The sequence below is a fragment of the Dunckerocampus dactyliophorus genome, chromosome 3 (assembly GCF_027744805.1).
Source record: "Dunckerocampus dactyliophorus isolate RoL2022-P2 chromosome 3, RoL_Ddac_1.1, whole genome shotgun sequence".
Taxonomy (NCBI): domain Eukaryota; kingdom Metazoa; phylum Chordata; class Actinopteri; order Syngnathiformes; family Syngnathidae; genus Dunckerocampus; species Dunckerocampus dactyliophorus.
Genome location: NC_072821.1, coordinates 15984775 through 16003622, shown reverse-complemented (window position 1 = coordinate 16003622; position 18848 = coordinate 15984775). Strand labels below are relative to the sequence as shown.

The 18848-nt window shown below is 41.7% G+C and overlaps 1 protein-coding gene across 1 annotated transcript; it reads right to left on the bottom strand.

Moving 5' to 3' along the window:
- Positions 1-511: 511 nt before the first annotated feature.
- Positions 512-18835, bottom strand: secisbp2l (SECIS binding protein 2-like). Its single transcript, XM_054771228.1, has 18 exons — positions 18609-18835; positions 13597-13811; positions 10674-10998; positions 10450-10588; positions 7922-8145; positions 7785-7809; positions 7313-7428; positions 6861-6971; positions 6661-6771; positions 5952-6119; positions 5671-5812; positions 5379-5551; positions 4849-4984; positions 4608-4770; positions 3625-3845; positions 3364-3518; positions 2998-3217; positions 512-2668 (listed from the first exon to the last, which is right to left on the bottom strand). Exons 1-18 carry the CDS (start codon positions 18627-18629, stop codon positions 2049-2051), a joined length of 3285 nt encoding a protein of 1094 aa, XP_054627203.1. The 5' UTR covers positions 18630-18835; the 3' UTR covers positions 512-2048.
- Positions 18836-18848: the final 13 nt, after the last annotated feature.

Sequence of the window (18848 nt, the reverse complement as noted above, 5' to 3'; positions counted from 1 at the left end):
GGTCCTTCAATTTCACGCACTAACCAGAAAATATGGAAAACTAAAAAAAAAAAAAAAAAGCCACACTAAAGGAGTCAAATTATAGGATATGTGTTTCAGTCATAATATTAGGGTATGCATGGCTGGGAAGAAAGTTTGATTTGTATGCATTAGTTTTTTTGTAGTGTCGGATTTGGAACAGAAACTCACACTTCACACTTGTCTTAAGGACAAAAAATATTAGGTTTCCAAAAACATAGCGCCAGTTTAAAAGAAAAAGAAAAACACTCCCAAAAAGCTAAAAAAAACCCCCACAAAAAAACAGAACAGCACGATATGTAACCAATATCTCCTACGGATTACTGAAGATTGGATGTACTTCACTATTTTTAATATTCACATAAAAATTCAACACTAACTTACACTAACCGGTACACTAGTCCTCTTTTCCACAGTCACAAATGAATTCCAAATTGTATGACCCCAGGGCTTTTGCAGCAGCAATATTTCAAAACAGAAACAGACATCCATATTACTTAAACAACATTTTAATAATGTTAATCATCAGTCCATATACTTTAGGAGTGAGAAGGTATGTTATGACAAATAGCCTTTTACAATGTCGCTAGTGATGTAGTCAAGAAGACAGTCATAAATATTTATATAAAGACATAGACCACACTGAAAAAGTACTTCATTGAACCGTTTTTTTTTTGTTCATTTTGTTTTTGCTCATACTGATCACAAGACCTCTTCCAGTACTGTATGTACATAGTGCAAAAATACACCCTTGTAGTCAATGAACATACTTTGAAACACTTTTGATGTCATGGCAAAAAAAAAAAAGGCAGACAAAAGCGTACCCTTTATGAAATTACAATACTATGTCATTACTCTATTTAATTTAAACATCACTTGATTAGATTCAGAATTGTAACATGTCAAAATGCTTTACGAAGAGGGTCATTTTTATTTATTTTTTACATATATAGAATCATCTCTTGTACACACACTTGGGAGTTATGAGGCGTTATTGTAAAGCTGTGTCCCTACCGTGGTAATGGTAATAACTGGATGCCTTTTAAAAGAATACTGTTTTGTCATTTTTAGAATTCTATCTGCCTTAAGACCACATAGCCAGTATTTGACACAACTACATGGATGGTTTTGAATGAATGACATAATAAATGCAGTGTATTAAGACAATATTAGACCATTACCCAGCCTTCCTAAGAAACAAGTTGGAACAACTCCTTTAGTAGAAAGCTCTAGAGAGGACAAACGGCAACAGTTTTTATGAAACAGTGACAGCCTCCAAGAGCTGAAGACAGGAAAAAACAACACAAGATCAATAGGACAAACCAGTTCATCTAAACACGGCTTCTTAGAAGTTAATTCATCTTAATTATCTGTAGAGAGTGGAACACCAGTTATTTAAACATTAAAGCACAGATACTGTAGGTAAAACTAAACAGCAGCCAAGCAATTAAAAAACAAAACAAAACAAAAAAAAAAAACAACCCTTCCTTCCCTCCCTCCCTCCCTCCCTCCCTCATGGAGCAGTGAGGGTGAGAAAGAAATGGTAACAAACTCATTATGTACAAAGGTAAAGCTAATGAACACAGCAATGTAGTGTAAGCTATGTGGCTGTAAACACACACACACACACACACACACACACACACAGCTGTCTGCGTTAAATTAAGACAGAAGTGGAAAAGTTGCAACATCCCTTCCACTGGGAGCGGTGGATCACTGGTTCGCCACTTTTCTTAAAACTTCTCCCGGAAATGACTCTCCAGAGAGAGAGTTCAACTTCGGATGAGGAAAATTGAAAAAAAAAAAAGTTTCTTCCAAATTCAAGTGTTGCAGGCTGTACAGGAGGGGGATGACAAAAAAAAACCTGCTGCCGTTTGGTCTCTGACCATGTTTGTGTAGGTCTGTCGTGACGATACCTGAGATTAGGTCTGGTGTCAGAGCTTGGTGATGCAAGGAGAACAGCTTCTGGGTTTTGGGATGAGTACATGTGACAGAAAGAGTGAAATAGTAGGTGAGGATGAGAAGTGAAATCAGGCTGTGACCTTCTTGGCCTGCTCTTTGCTCTCCACCTTCATATCTGGTATATCAGCTGTAACGAAGCCCTCCTCGTCCTCGCTCTGTACTCTCTCCTCTTCCTCTTCTTCCTCCTCTTCCTCATCTTCCTCCTCCTCTGTACTGTCCTGGCTATTTCCCAGCTGCAGGTTCTCCAGAGTCTTTGACACCCACGACTCGATGCGGCTGCTGAGGGTGGGCACCTCCTCTGAAATAGGCTCGGGTGTGTAGTCCTCTTCCTCGTCGTCCTCCTCTTCTGCCTCTTCCAACATCCCGGGGACCAGGGTGGATGTAGTGGAGGTGATGGAAGAGTTCAGCGGGCCCCTACAGCTGCCATCCAGCGAGCCTGTCTCTGTGCTCTGCTGAGAGGCAAGCTCCAGGCGGTCATCAGCGCGGACCTCGTCCCTCTCCCCGTTACCGTGTGTGGGAAGCCCGGCTCTCTGTGGTACAGTGTTTCCGCTGAGCGGGGCAGCACTTGTGGTAACCACTGGGGTCTCACTGTCTCTGAGGTGGGCTACGGAAGGTGAAGGGCGAGTTATTTCAGGCTCCACTGGCTCTGGAGCGTCTGAATTTTCCACCATACTTCTCCAGTTGGTCTCTGTACACACACAAATACATTAAAATATTACACTCAGCAAACCAAACATTAGGTACACCTGCATTTTTTGCAATATTGAACTTTTTGACAAGTTTTCAAATTTTCTGAGATACTGAATTTGGGGTATTTCTTAGCTATAAACTATAATAATCCAAATGATAAAGAAATACATTATTGGAATATTTTACTCTGTATGAAGTGACTTATAGGATATACATAGCTTCACTTCTGAACTGGAACTACTGAAATGAATTAGCTTTCTAAAATATTGTACTTCATTGAGATGTGCCTGTAATACAGTATAAAACATAGCTAATGAGGGCTCTCACCATACTCCTTTTCATTGACCTCAGAGATGGGCTCCGAGATGACAGAGCAAAAGGAGGTAGCAGAAGCTGCAGAATGGTTGCGTGAATGTCCCATGTGGCGTGGGACTTTCTTGTCATGTTTCAGAGCCTCCTCTGCTTTCTCTTGCTCCAGAGCTGACACCATTTCCTTATAGGCCTTCCTAGCCTCTTCGGTTAACGACACTAGACGGTCAAAAAGACCCTGGTGTGGGAAGACATGGGATACGAATGATGGGGACCACTTTTTTCTATCATACATCTTTCGTTTCAATGACAACTATTCAAAAATGTACGCTACTTGAGTCAAGGCTAGTAAATAAATAATTAATAGTGGAAAGGTTGCCTTGCCTCAGCTCCTGAATAGTTGAAGATGCCAACGACACTAACGGCGACCAGTTTGTTGACACAGCGTCCGAGAGCCTTTCTCCCCAAAGCAAACACAAATGGAATCTCCTGCTCTCGGGCCATGGCAATTACATTGTACAGAGCTTCATCCAAGCCACCTGCAACACAGCACACAATCAAAATCTTCCGAAAGTGTGACAGCTTTATGTGCTCCTGAGTGTTTAGCAAGACCAGCTTGTCAGAACAGTTATGAAAATTCCTCACCTTTGGCTTGGATCTTTTCACAGTTGGGAGAAATAATGACACACTTTATCTTACACAACTTCATGTGCTTCGTGACCTCCCTGAGACCCATGACCAGGCGGCGTTTGGACTTGGCCTTGTTGGGGTCCTTCTGGTAGACACGTTCTTGGAAGCGGACCAGTTCCTGTAACAGCAGCGTCACACTCTCGTCTATCTCCTTGCTCAAGACTTGGTTGCAGTACCTGCAGGGGGCGATAATGGGGCAGATAATAGACCACATATAACAACTGTGTGGCTGCTAATAATTAGGGTATTTTTTACTTCGTGTTCGTCAATTGGGATGATAGACTGTATAACTTCAAGGGGTTTGAATCATGTAAAAAGAATCAAAATAAAACTAAGTTTTGAGTAATAGAAATAATGATGTGTCGAGCAATTTACTCCCAAGTATTTTGATTCAATTCACTAGTTTATGCAACATGATGTTATTCATGCTTATATTGACAATCTCTGCTGTTGTCTGACTAGATTTCAAGATCTAAATACGGCTTTCATCATCTCTGAAAAACAAAACCACCAGAATGTATGCACACTAGCCATAATGGGATAACAAGTAATACAATATGAAATAATGTAATTATAGTGTGGCCTGAGGAGCTGGTGGTCAGAGCCTAGCTGGAGGAGGAGCTCAGCCACAAGCACCGTTTGGAGGCTTTAAATGCAAAATGTGTTAGAGAAGGGTGGGCAAGGACAATAGGCCTATAGTACAAGATACAAAGACACATTTATATGGCTACTTGCATACATTTTTGCTGAAAAGGCACAATGTGTCAAGACATCTGTGCCATGCTCTACAATTCTACATTGTACAAAGTTCTCCCCTTAGAAGAATACCCGATAACTTTCAGACGTTTCTCCCAGTCCAGGCTATTTTTGGGTGGGACAAATATTTGCTAATTCCACATCAAGATTTCTGACAGCAACTGCAAGAGTGAGTCATTTACTCTCTGAAACGTCGACTGTGGATTTTTGTGATTGCGTTAGAAGCCATGGGACTCCCGATGCCAGAGCTTGAAGGAGAACCCTGGGATACTGGGGTGATGCTGTATGGAGAATTCTGACTGGCGGGGGAGAGCGATGTGTCGCTGGGTACACTGAGACCATTTTCTGAGGAACAAAGAGAACTAATAATTAAGAAGAGCATACCTATTATCACCTAGCCTATCATTCATTAATTTATGTCACCTTCTTGAGAGGCAGGTTCTTGGGATAGATCTTCAGTAAAATGTAAACTATCTTCATCATCATGCTCTTCTTGGCCTGATGACTCTTGGTCTATGCTTGTTTTGCCTTTTTTTCCTTCTCGCTCCTTTAAAATAATCTGCAAAAACAAAACAATTGACAAACTTACAGTACCAATGAAAACTTGCAATGCAATTGTTTAACAAAACCACAATTCATTTGACCTACTGTTTTTACTTTTAGGCAACATGCAATACAGTATATGGACAAAAAGACCACCGGGTCCCTCTCTCAACATTAGTGATCTCACACGTTTTTCTGTATGAATGGCCAATAGATTCACAAGGAGACAATACAAAATATTGTAGAAAGTCTTCCTAGAATAAAAGCTGTTAGAGATGCAAAAGAGGGACCAACTCCCTAACGCACCACAATTATGGTTTATGTAGGTGTCAGGGTCAGGTGTCCCAATACCTATGTCCATATTGTCTATTTCCTCCACCTCTCCTCAATAATTAGCATCCACCACAAACCTTCTTAAGGGCAGTTGGCCGCTTGACTTTGGGGATCTCTCGCTCCTTCCCTCGTTTTATACGAGGAGCAGTGGAATCCAAAGTGTTAGAGGAGCCCAAGTGTGGTTGTTGACCCTTCAACATGACTGCCAAGTTGGTTGAGCCAGATCTGTGGAACGGAGCAGTTGTTCCAACTAGGACGAAATAAAACAAAGTGAGTAAACAAGCAGAACAGTGCACATTCATACGGGGTGGGTTTTAAAATCTAAGACATAATGATTTGGACAATAAGTACCAATTTGGGATATGATACCTGTAAAAGATAATGGCTTGGTATTGTTAAGTTGTCTGGCCTTCATCGCCTGCTGGTGTTTAGCCAAAGCTGCCAACATGTCTCCCAAGTCCAGCTCGACAGGAGTTTTGCTCTTCTTGCCTGCTGCCTTGGTGAGGGCCTCCTGTCAGGTGGGGTAAAGGAAAGATGCAACAAGGTAAACAAGGTCACGCCGCTGAACCAGTCATGGGCCAGCTGCAGTCCATGGAGCTTAACATAACATCATGTTATTGAGTGTGGATCAAACCAACATGGCAGAGTACCTGTAATTTCTGCTGTTCCATGCTGATCTCAGAGTACTCTTGAGCAGTGGCCAAGGCAGCAGCCAGGGCCTTCTTCCTCTGGCTCTTGGCCCTCTTGGGAACAGATGTGGTAATTGGGATTGGTGTCTGCACAATGTTGATAGGGGAGTTTTCGGGTAGGTTTTCTAGCTGTGGTAAACAAGAAGACAAAACGCAATATTAAGTCAGCATTAAAGCAAATCAGCACATTGAGCCATATTTTGCAGGTTGGTTCATTCATGGAACCTATTTTTCATTTACATATATCCTTTCCTGACTATGTTTTGTGTGTGTGTGTGTGTGTGTGTGTGTGTGAGCACTAAATTAGCCAAGAAAAAATAATAATTCAATAGTCACACCAAAGATGACTGAGACTCGGTGGAAGCAGGCAACGAGTACGCTGATGAGTTCCAGGAGGAATCCAGCGGTGAAGTGCTTCTATTGTAGGTGCTTGGGCAGGGCGTGGTAGTCTTAAGGAATGTTTTTTCCCCTATTTTAACATTTCCTGTTTTACTTTTATGTAATAAAATCACTACTAATGTATGGTTCACAAATGAATCATATATTAGCTAACACACTGCATAGGAACACAAATCAGATCAGAGTTTATCATTCCGAAGTGTACCATGGCAAATTGAAGCCCTACATTGGTTGGTACAAACTTAAGTCTACTAGTATGCAGTACACCTACCAGGTTTTTATGTAGTTTGGGCTGCATATGCATCTGGGCTTGAGTTGGTTCCACTTTTGTGACACGCTGGGTAGCACCTCCAGTGGGTAAATCTGGGAACTCATCTTCATCCTTGTGACGTATAAAGGAGATTTTAGCACAATAAATGCAAAACACCCTAAATAAAAGTGTGTACATTACCAAGGTACTCCAAGTCTCACCTCAAAGTAAAGGGGTTCTGGAGTAAGCTCGTCATTTGTGACCGCCACTGGCTGCAGGCTTTGTTCTGCCTGGCTTGGTAGAACACGCCCACGACAGCCACTATGAAAATCCTACAAGGCAGAGGTTGAGAAAACAATAGTCAGGAAGTAAACCACATTCAATTATTATAGCCTCTATGTATTTGTTAACATGAGAAACAGTGGGATGAGAGGCACCACCTGTGACTGCAAGCACTGTGCCCCGCAGTTGGGTACTCATTTGGCTGCTTCACTACTGTCAATTTATCATTGGCTCTGTGCTCAACCCATTTAAGATTAACAACATTAACATTTGTTTGCCTGCTTTAGTGAAAACAATTTTAAAAAATTGGGCAAATGTCATAATCATCCAGACAGACATCTGACTTATTTTTATATTTATCTAGCCACTAATCCAGAGGACTATACGGCACCGGTGAGAAGTTCCTCTGTTCAGGATTCTTCCTGTGGTCTGCTCTGTGGAACTGGCCATTCCTGTCCCCCCAGGACTTCTGGGTAGCCTGAGAGGCTACATTTACCCATGTACCTGCTAGTAGACACAAATAAAAGCAACTTGTAGCAATGTAACTTACAGTAAATCACAAAGTACTGTAGCTACTGTGCAGCACTTCAGTTAACTCCTTTCATACAGCTACAGTATGTAAGGTAACTGGTTGCCTACTACAACCATAGAAACAAGGTGTATTGTTAAATTCATATGATTTAAATAATGTAACAAAACTGAGCATTATTAGCTTTGCCATGGCAGAATTTTGGTTTCGATTTTACACTTGCATTGGATCTCAATAGGTTAGGTTCAAAAGAAATGTAACAATGACAGCTATATGTACAGATGCGAGGTCAGGAAGCAAAGTGTTTACATACTTTGGTTTCAATTAAACTTACTTGTCATTACACCAGTCTCAACACCCTAAAAAGGATAAAGAAAAAAAGAGATAGCTTGATATGTACTGTTTTCACAACTGCAGTTGATAAGACTTGAGAAGAAATATATCAGTTAATTACCAAACCTGTTGCCATACCGTGGATGTTGCGGAGGTCTCCACTGTTCGCTGTGTTACTCCTGCTGCCTGGTTATGTTTGGGGCTACAATAGCCACTGTCACTGTCTATATCTGCCTCACTTGTGCCCTGATCACTGTAGCTTTCAGACGGATTGGATGGACGTCGCTTCTTTGTTCGGTTCTTCCACAGCAGGGGACTGGCCTGCTCTGCAGTACACCGCCCGGACACCTCACCTGGGAAATCTGGTGATGACGGTGAGAGGAAATTTAATAATAGAGCTGTGTTATAAATATCTGCCTTTAGGTAGAAAGACAATAATACTCCGATTTGGCTGACGCTGTCAGAGAGGTATTATTGACTTCTAGTGTCAATAACAGAAACAAGAGGTTATATATTTATCCATTCGTTGTCTACTTTATTTAGTTAGCAGCATCACGCAAACAATGCAACTAATTTCTGTCAAAATTTTAAAGAGCGGTGGTGCATGGGCTAAGAAAAAGAAAAAAAAAAACATTAAAATTGTCACAGATCAGGATGTAATTCCCTTTTTGCCCTTGGCTTCACTGTGGCATAAATGGTGCACCTAAAAAAAAAAAAAAAGGTCTCAGTGGTCAGCACCTGACTTGTCCTCCATGGACCTGGAAGTAGCCTTTCTCTTAACAAACCTGCTATTGTTAACAGCTTTGTCTTGGTGGCACACTGTGCCCTACTGAGTGCTCTTTTAGTTAAGCATTATTTTTAGTATTGTGGTTGTTTTGTAGCACTTTGGTTAACTTTGATATACAGCGCATATACAGCGATATACAGCGCATTCAAAGCGCTTCAATTTTTCCACGTTTATGTCAAAGCCTTATTCCAAAATGGATTAAATTGTAAAAATCCTCCAAAATTCTACACACAACACCCCATAATGACAATGTGAAAAAACGTTTTTTGAAATTGTTGCAAATTTATTAAATAATAAATTTAAAAAAAAGTGACAAATCACATGTACGTACAGTAAGTATTCACAGCCGAATACTTTGTTGATGCACCTTCGGGAGCAATTACAGCCTCAAGTCCTTTTGAATATGATGCCACAAGCTTGGCACACCTATTTTTGGGCAGTTTCGCCTATTCCTCTTTGCAGTATCTCTTAAGCTCCAACAGGTTGAATGGGAAGCGTCGGTGCACAGCCATTTTCAGATCTCTCCAGAGATGTTCAATTGGATTCAGGTCCGAGTTGTGGCTGGGCTGGACTCAAGCCACTCCTTTGATATTTTGACTGTGTGCTTAGGGTCATTGTCCTGCTGACAGATGAACTGTCGCCCCAGTCTGAGGTCAAGAGCGCTCTGGAGCAGGTTTTCCTCCAGGATATTTCTGTACATTGCTGCAGTCATCTTTCCCTCTATCCTGACTAGTCTTCCAGTTCCTGCTGCTGAAAAACATCCCCACAGCATGATGCCACCACCACGCTTCACTGTAGGGCTGGTATTGGCCTGGTGATGAGCAATGGGTTTTCACCAAACGTAACACCTGGCATTCACTCAGAAAAGATTAATTTTTTGTCTGATCAGACCAGAGAATTTTGTTTCTCATGGTCTGAGAGTCCTTCAGGTGCCAAACTCCAGGCGAGCTGCCATGTGCCTTTTACTGAGGAGTGGCTTTCGTCTCACCACTCTACCATAAAGGCCTGATTGGTGGATTGCTGCAAAGATGGTTGTCCTACTGGAAGGTTCTCCTCTCTCAACAGAGGAATGCTGGAACTCTGACAGAGTGACCATCAGGTTATTGGTCACCTCCCTGACTAAGGCCCTCCTCCCCCGATCACTCAGTTTAGATGGCCGGCTAGCTCCTTTGTCTCCATGCTTGGTTTATGCGTTGATAGACAGGTGTATGCCTTTCCAAATCATGTCCAATCAACTGAATTTACCATAGGTGTACTCCAATTAAGCTGCCGAAACATCTCAAGGATGATCAGTGGAAACAGAATGCACATGAGCTCAATTTTGAGCTTCACGGCTTTTTTCACATTGTCGCTATGCGGTGTTGTGTGTTGAATTTTTGAGGAAAAAATGAATAATCCATTTTGAAAGTGAAGCACTGTGAATACTTTTCGGGTGCACTGTACTTTGATGATTAGATCATATAGTTATACATAATGTAGGAAGTATTTGAGCAAAGGCATACCTTGTGTTCCAAAACAAACTGTAATCTTAAATTCAGAATCAAGACTGATAACATCATGACTTGCGCATATGCAAATAAATGGAGCTAACTGGAATCACTACATTCTCGTTTGTTTAGAAGCACAAGTATTAGCATCATCAACCTGTAAGACCAGATGCTGCTATTACTGGCACTGAAACAGATTCTGCACAGAAATGAAGGTGTGTTGCTCTCAAGTGAATGACGCTAATTTTGTGTGAAACACTGTCGTTACTGCACTATTGCCTATACAAGGTAAAAGGAGAAACTTGAAATTTATGATTAGGTTGCCTGATTTTTTTTAAACCGTATTTTCTTCCTTTTGTATGCCTGTCCAGCACCGTTGGGAGTATGCTCACCTGTCTGCTGAGCCGCATCCACCAGTAGGACTTTCTTAGTTCGCCCATCAGGGCCTATGCTGCACACCTCCTTCTGGACTACTACATTCCTGGGTGGAGGATGGCGACCCCTCGGAGACTGGCAAACACTTAACTGTTGCTGTTTTACAATACAGTGTGGGTTTACTGTGACATAGTCATCTTCAGTGGGACAATATTACATTAAAAGAGCCAACCCTTTGTACCTTTGGGAGATTAGGCCGGACCATGCCTCTTCCTCGTTGATGCGCCATCCCATACGTGGGCCCAACAGGCAGAGGTCTTTCGCCAACATCTGCCGAGACTTGGTTAACAACCCCAGGCTGCACTGGCCCTGCATAGGTGCCAGGGAATGGTTGGTAGAAGCCCATCACTGGGGGACATGGGGCAGGCATAATCTGGTAGTAGGCATAGTCATTGGAGACAGGTGGCTGAGGGGAGGACATGATTGGGTAGGCCAGGTAGGGACCACCAGGGTTTGGGTTAGGCTGCTGCCAGCGCAGCTCCCCTCCATTGTACATAAGATGTTGCCTGTAAAGCATACGGAAGTCAGTTTTGTACTTGCCTTAACCTTGCCTTTGAAATGCTGATTGAGAACAAATCATTTCTAATAACTCCAACCCCTATTATAACCATTGATTATGTACAGCAGCCATTACCTTAATATATATCTGCTACCATTTTACCTGGTACAGAACATATAATTGCTAGTTAGTACATGAGTTAACAGTACCACCCCCTACTATTCTGGTCTGATTTTTATCAGATTCCAATAAGGTAATGACTGACCAATGATGAAATACAGTCTCGCATGACGTACTAAAGTTACGATTGTGGACAATCGTGAGCAAGACAAGTTCTGTTAAATGGAGGACCGGGGGAAGCCAAACTACTTGTCAAATATATCAAGGAACTGGACAAATATTGAAGAGGACATCATCTTGACTACAATTAAATAAACGACAACTCACAAAAGACTTGATGCATCTTAAGGTAATCAACAATTTAAAATAAGAACTCTACAATAATTATGCCAAATTCAGCAATACTAAACAATACAATTCATTAATCGAACGTGACCAATACGTTACTTAATCTATATATATTCTCAATGCCTTTGCTTTACTTGTCCTTATTTAACGCCCTGACTTACCTTATTTATTTGCTTCTTATTTAATAACGATTTATTCCTATTTTATTATTTTTATGACAACTTTCCATTTTATTCTTATTTTAACATTTTAATCTTTTCCTTTTTCTTAAAACTGCACAAGGTGTGTGCTATCATTTTTTAAACTCCTATTTGCTTATTATTAAATTTTATTTTTTTCTTTCTTTTAACACAGAATGTGAACAAAATTGAAATTGACAAACTTGTTAACATGTTTCAAACAAATAAACCATATCATAATATACCATATGACCATTGGTGGCACCACATTTTAGGTTTGTTAAGAGGGTGTGTTCATGATATGCAGCAATGTTAACATTTTTACAACCAACCCCTATAGCAGTCATTTCCTTGCATTCAAACGGGGGTAGGGAGGGGGACGACTATGACAAAAGGAGCGGATGTGTGCACTGTGCCGGACATAGAAGACCACTGTAGACTAAGAAAAGAGCTGCTGGAAACACTTGAGGTGGTTCCATGTCAATTTGGCAACTCTGGGCTGGTACCCAATCATATTTAAGGGGACCTGAAGGAAAGGTAAAAAAATGCATTGAAAATTTGTGCTTAAAAAATACACTTCTTGTCAATTGCCTGGTGTGTTCATTGCACATTTGACACAAGCTTTATTTCCTTTTCCATGCAAATAGGGTTAGGCGCAGGCTTTGTGTTTGACACAGCGGCATTATGTAGCCAACAATGTAAATTAAATGAATGAAACAAAGGAGCTAGTTGTTCTTGGGCAGTTTAAAATGACAACAGTCATAACCATGAAACAGAATAAAAACAAAAAGCCAAAAACCTTTAAGAAAACTGGCACTTGAAATAATGTGAAAATAAGAAAAAAATGCTGCTTTATCGCAATCGTCCTCGATCATGGATGCACTTAACTAGACAGGGAGGAGAACAGGCGTAGTCGTACTGTCTGAGATGAGTGCTTACACATCTGTGCAGAGGCATAACAATGACGGCAGCGGAAAAAGAGCAGGAAAGAAGAGGGGCGGAGACAAACCCCCTTCGGAGAGGGCTTTAGAAAGACCAATCCCACATATCTGCAGGGCTCCAGACTGCGATCAAATGGTCACATTTTGTGACAAAAATAGTGAGTGATTTTTTCATTTACTTGCACATGTGCAACCAGATAAAAGTATATATCCCGTATTGAGTTGAATGGGGATGTCCCTTATTACAGTGAGAATGAAAAATAATCTGTGAAATGTGTAGTCAATTGACGACAGTTTGTGGATTCTACAATCTTTGTTTCCACATTTTCCCTGGCTCCACTGTCTCTAGCATAGATTTGAGTGTTTTCATCACATACACAAGAATGCACGGGCGACAGTGTGCAGGAATACGGCGGGAGACAAACATGATGCCAAGCGTTTTGTGAGGTCTGATTTTTTTTGAGAATGCATTTTACAAATGTATTAATCTTTTTAAACAATATTGTTTTGAGAAGCCAAACTCTACTTTTTTGTCCCCAGCAACTAAGTGGAACTACATTCTTCATCACATAAATCTGACCGAAACTGGACTTAGGAGACCAAGTGGGGGGTAAATCGCTGTTAATGGACTACAATGCTGATGGGGATGTCATACAACAAAAAATCCGAACTGTCCTTTTAAATCCTAAAGAGGGAGAAAGGAGACAAACATCAAAGAAGAAGGAAAGAGGGTGATATTGGAGTTATAATGTACATGCCACCAATGAGGCCTTCCAGAAGCTAGGCACAGAAACAGGGTGAATTGAGGAAAGACAGTTGGCATTAATTGTTTGAGTATTTCTCAGTAATACAGTGAAAATGAAAGGAAATGTAAATATTTACTTTGCAAGTCGATTTCGGTGTGCGCCCCTAAATTTTCTGCTTGCGCTACTAAAACTAAGTTAGGGGCCACTGTGCTCCTGGTAAAACAAAGTTAGTCGGGAACCTTGTAATCCCCTGCTGTGACACAGACAATACCTGTTGTGTTGGTTCTCCTGAACAAAAGGGTAGCAGGTGATGAGGTAGCTAGGTATTGGAGTGGTTTCCACCCCTCCATTACCCCCTCCCATGCCTCCGCCACCTCCTCCTCCTCCACCCGTCGGCTCTCCTGAAAGACTCATGCTGATCAGGGATCCTTCAAGACCTTTTTTCTGTGGGATGAATGGTTCCACTTCCGCTGAAAGTTTCACATCCTGTAAAAAGCACAAGAAATGTGAGCAACAGAAAATAAATTCTAAAACATGCATTAGAATACAAAATAGGTTTAACTGTGAAGGCTGACACACGCTGGAGCATCTTAAGTTGAACAATTCAGAATTCAACCACGATCTTGAAAAAAATTACAAAAAAAAAAAAAAATTGGGGGTAAATTGTCATTCAGCACGATTAAGATGATCCGACTTATTGCCGGCAATGCAAACAAAACTCTTGACACCGGTCATACAGGGAACGAATCGCCAGAATTAGGTTGTCTGGTACCCCATACTCCCGGAGTACTCCCCAGAGAATTCCCCAAGGAACACGGTTGAATGCTTTCTCCAAGTCCACAAAACACATGTAGACTGGTTGGGCAAACTCCCATGCAACCTCAAGGACCCTTCCGAGAGTGTAGAGCTGGTCCACATTTCCACAACCAGGACAAACCAGACCAGACCACCACCCCGGTCTGCCAATCGAGAGGCACCGCTCTCCATGTCCACGCGACGCTGCAGAGTCGTGTCAACCAAGACACACCCACAGCATCCAGGGCCTTAAGGAACTCCGGGCAGATCTCATCCACCCCCAGGGCCCCTGCCACCGAATGGTGGTACGAAATCCAGAAGTAATTCTCCATGACTTCTCCGAAATGCTCCCTTTTTGCCTTGGCAACCGCCAAAGTCACAGACCGCTTGGCCTGCTGGTACCCTTCAGCTGCCTCAGGAGTCCCATGGGCCAAAAAGGCACCACTGGTGCCCACCAACGGGTTCTGGGATTACCACCACGGCCGGCACCAACCACCTTACGGCCACAGCTCCGATCAGCTGCCTCGACAATGGAGGCACGGAACATGGCTCACTCGGACTCTATGTCCGCCGCCTTCCTCGGAACATGGTCGAAGCTCTCCCGGAGGTGGAAGTGGAAAATCCTGCCGGGAGACAACAAGAATTGCCACCCTTGCCTGTCGCCTCTCACTGCTGGCAACGCCAGAGTGGAATAAAGACCAACCCCTGTCAATAGCACTGGTTCCAGAGCCCTTGCTGTGCGTTGAGGTGAGTCCGACTATATCTAGCCAGAACCTCTCCACCCCACGCACCAGCTCAGGCTCCTTCCCCACCAGAGAGGTGACATTCCACATGCCAAGAGCTAGCTTCTGCACCCAAGGATCAGACTGCCAAGACCCCGCCTTCGACCGCCACCCAGCTCACTCTGCACCCAATCCCTTTGGCACCTCCCACGAATGGTGAGCTCATGGGAGGATAATTTGATTCCACATACTGAAATGGTGAAGGTTTTTAGAGTTGTTCTCGTGTATAAATATTTTAAGTTAAATTTTTCCCTGACATCCTCTCTCTCCTCTCTTGTTGAGAAGATTTGTATGACATTTTTGGGTAGCATATTATTGTTTACTTTATGCATAATTTTAGCTGTTTGTAGAGCATCAAATTTTTAATAATTATGATTTTAGAAATAGAGGATGGCTCCAGATGGCTCTAATAATGTTAAAAAAATGTATTTAGAAGATCGTAAACCAGGTTTCTATGCCATAACTACAAAAATATTCCATTTAAAAAAAGAAGGAATCCTACTTCGTGGAAATTCACTTATCCCAAGCGGATCTGGAACAAATTAACCACAATAAACGAGGTATTTATGTAATGCATGCAGTACGTTCATACATGAGCGCTCTCTGGGCAGTTGGGGAACTTGCTGCACACAGTACTTTTAAGAGAGAGAAATACATTCATATACCGGAGGTTATGTGAAGTGAGCTCGCTCCAGCTTTGCCCCAATCCTTTCGTCCAGCGCAATATTAACAGAGTAATATGAGCAAAATCTGTATAAATTTGAATTAAAAGGAAAAAAAAGTTTTGATATGGAGAAACAAAACAAAGAATAAAGTTGCAATTTTTGGAACACTAGGTTGGGAAAACGTTACAACAACAAAGTTAAAATATGAGAATAAATGTACAAGGAAAAAGTTGAAATATTTGTAAATATAAAGCAGAAAAAAGGCGTAATGTAAAGAAAACATTTTCATAATACGCTTGGTATTGTATGAATGTGAATTAAGGTTTAGTGGTGGTCGGGGAGGTCGTAGCCGAGAATTGGCAGGCGCAAATTTGCAGCCATGTTTCCGTCAGTCTTCCCAATGGCAGCTGTGCCTACAGATTTAGGTTACCACCACCAGTGTGTGACTGAGGAGGAAATGAATAATGGGTTCACTTCACCGTGAAGTGCTTTGGATACCTTGAAAAGTGCTACATAAAATATAATCCATTATTATTCCTAGTAGTAGCACTATTTGTATATGATTTAACACAACGTTGAGATGCAGGCTGTTTTTTTTTTTTTTTTTTAAATACAAAAATGTCTTGGCTTACATTCATGAGTTGGTTTAGAAAATGGCCACAGCATTCTTTGATTATTGAGTATGGGACCCTCGAAGGAAAATCTTTGGACACCCGGGTCTAAGACCTAACCTATTACTCGATTAATCGAAACAACAAACTTCAGATTAATCGACAAAGAAAATAATCGTTAGCTGCAGCCCTATGTGAAATAAATGCTTTTAAATAGATGGCCCTTGAGTCCTTTTTAAGCAGTCCAAGACTGAGCTAGCCAATTAAGAAGGTTGAGCGGGTTCAGCAAACAAAGAGGCGTCCTAAATTCTCAGAAACAGTGCTCAGGATGCAAGTTACAGTGTAGTCAGTGGATGTAACACAAACAGCTATTGTATCCCACCACCACTGGCAGCGAGTGTTTCTTCTCCCACTTTGCCTTCACAAATGCACAGATGTTAGCTTGTCTGCATAGAAATGGATAGCCAATTCGGTCATACCAAACAGTTACTTGGACTCTGAACATGCAGGATATGGCTACAAGGAGTTGTTGTTCTAAGATTGTATAGTGGTACTGGACAGGTGATAGCAAGCTGTTACAGGATTACGTCTGAGAGGATAACATACAGTGGCACTGGGTAATCTAATTATATGGCAGGTACAGCATGGAGGGCCTATGTGCACAAGTAGTGAAACTTGAATTTTGAACACGGGTGATAAGTATCATTATGTAGTTTTATGTTTTGAAATGCTACAGGAGGATTGATTGCTTGACTGACCGTGCATGTATGTGTCAGTTAGTGTAAGCTGGTGAGGGAGAATAGCTGTGATTGTCAAGTTCCGTTGAGGTCAGACCCAGATGTGCATCCTTTGGGGATGGTAGAGCCAACACGGATTAGACCAAGATCCACTGATCTCACAAGCCTTTATTTGTACAAGAATCGACTGTCAATTTTGAACACTTCTCTCACAACACTGGTGTGTAAACTGGGAACATAAGGGCACTTCCATTCACCAATTTTCTACAGCGTGTGTCCTTATTAAGGTCGAGGATGAGCTGGAAACTATCCCAGCTGACTTTGACTGGTCACCGCACCGGTCATCAAATGGCACATCTAGACGAGCATTTACACTCTCATTCACATGAACCCTTATGGAAATGTTAGACTCTCCAATTAACCTTTACAGTCACGGCCAACAACTTTGGGAGTGACTTAAATTTTGTGCTTCAATAACAGTATTGCTTTAAGAAAAGATTTTACCTGTCTGTTGTATACTGAAAAAACAAGCAATTAGTGTGGGGGTCATAAAATTGAAAATTGAAGCAGCAAAGTTACCGAAGCACAAAATGTAAGTATTTCCCATGATTTGGGCCATAGCTGCAGATGGACACATACTTTATTATCTAAAACAGAAATACACAATGTTATGGGTGGTGTTTTGGGCCTGTGAGAGGAAGCTGAAGTACCCTCACTGTGAGGCAAACTCATCAGGATCATTACTTCAGATAATTAGGATTTAAGATTTTCAGATATTCACATTCCAAATGTCCTACATATTTGACCACACTTTGTTGTCAACTCGGAGATCTGTCACACTTACCCACCACACCTCATTGCATCACAACCTAAACACAGGCTATGCTGTGAACTCTGACGTCAGAGGAATGTAATAAATGTTGTCGAACCAGACATTCTCCTTTGCACTATTTATGAAACCTTACACCGCACCCGAAGCTGACTGCTGAATGACAGCATGGGAGTTTATCCAAGTAAAATTTAAACAGGTAACATTTGAAAAAATTAAAACTTTTACAAGTGTATAAGCAGTGTTCTTTGTTGGAAGAGGAGGCAAAATGGCTCTTTTGATGCTGAAGGTTGCCGACCACTGGTCTAGACTGTGATATCAACAGTTAATTGTTGCTCAGTTGTTGCTCTGATTACAGTTGTCGTCCAATGACAGCTGATATGTTTTGGCTTCACATAGCTAGCCAAGTTAGCATTAACGTAAACGTCGCTCTCGTAGCTTAAATCGATTAACAACTTAAAAGGATCTAAGTCTTCCTCTCGCGTCGATAACATCCCCTTTAACTTGCGATACAAAATGAAAGGTATTTATTTACTTCAATGAATGACGCCTATATTGTTGAGAAATGCTGTTTCCGTTAGCGCTATTGACGCTGCTAGCCAAATAGGTTTGCCCGTTTGCCTTACTGTTGTCCACCACAGACGCCCATCTCAAAACAACGTGGGCTTTTTGTATTCGTCTCAATACACAAACAAATCAATTCAATGACAATAACGACAAGACTGTCATCTGGAATTAAGAGAAATAATTCTTCTCGATCAAAACCTGAGTTCTGGGCCTCATAACTACAAAGCTGTGCTCCCTGTATTACATGCTAATACTTTAGCAAGACGCAAATAAAAATGTAATTTTTAAATGAACTACCTTTATGTCACTTGCATCCATGTCAGTCACCGACACGGCGACAGACCGTCATTGATCCCAGGGTGGACGTCAGGATACGGACCTTTTTATCTTCTTCATGGTAAATAACCGAAATCCCTGAAGGTTTAGCGAGATGTATACTGTCTTCCTATCAAATGTACAGCAGAGGTTAGCGGTGTTTGGCGGAGCAGGCTCCGCTACCTGCTAGCTAGTTGTGCTGGCTAACTGCGAATGAAGCCA

Bases quoted from the DNA above. Each gene is read 5' to 3' on its own strand.
- secisbp2l (XM_054771228.1), bottom strand. From the start codon at position 18,629: ATGGATGCAAGTGACATAAAG. The intron at 10,999-13,596 runs GTATTGTCTGTG...TATGCTTTACAG, and splicing joins CAGGAGAACCAACACAACAG to GCAACATCTTATGTACAATG. The intron at 6,972-7,312 runs GTGCCGTATAGT...TCTGCCTTGTAG, and splicing joins AACAGAGGAACTTCTCACCG to GATTTTCATAGTGGCTGTCG.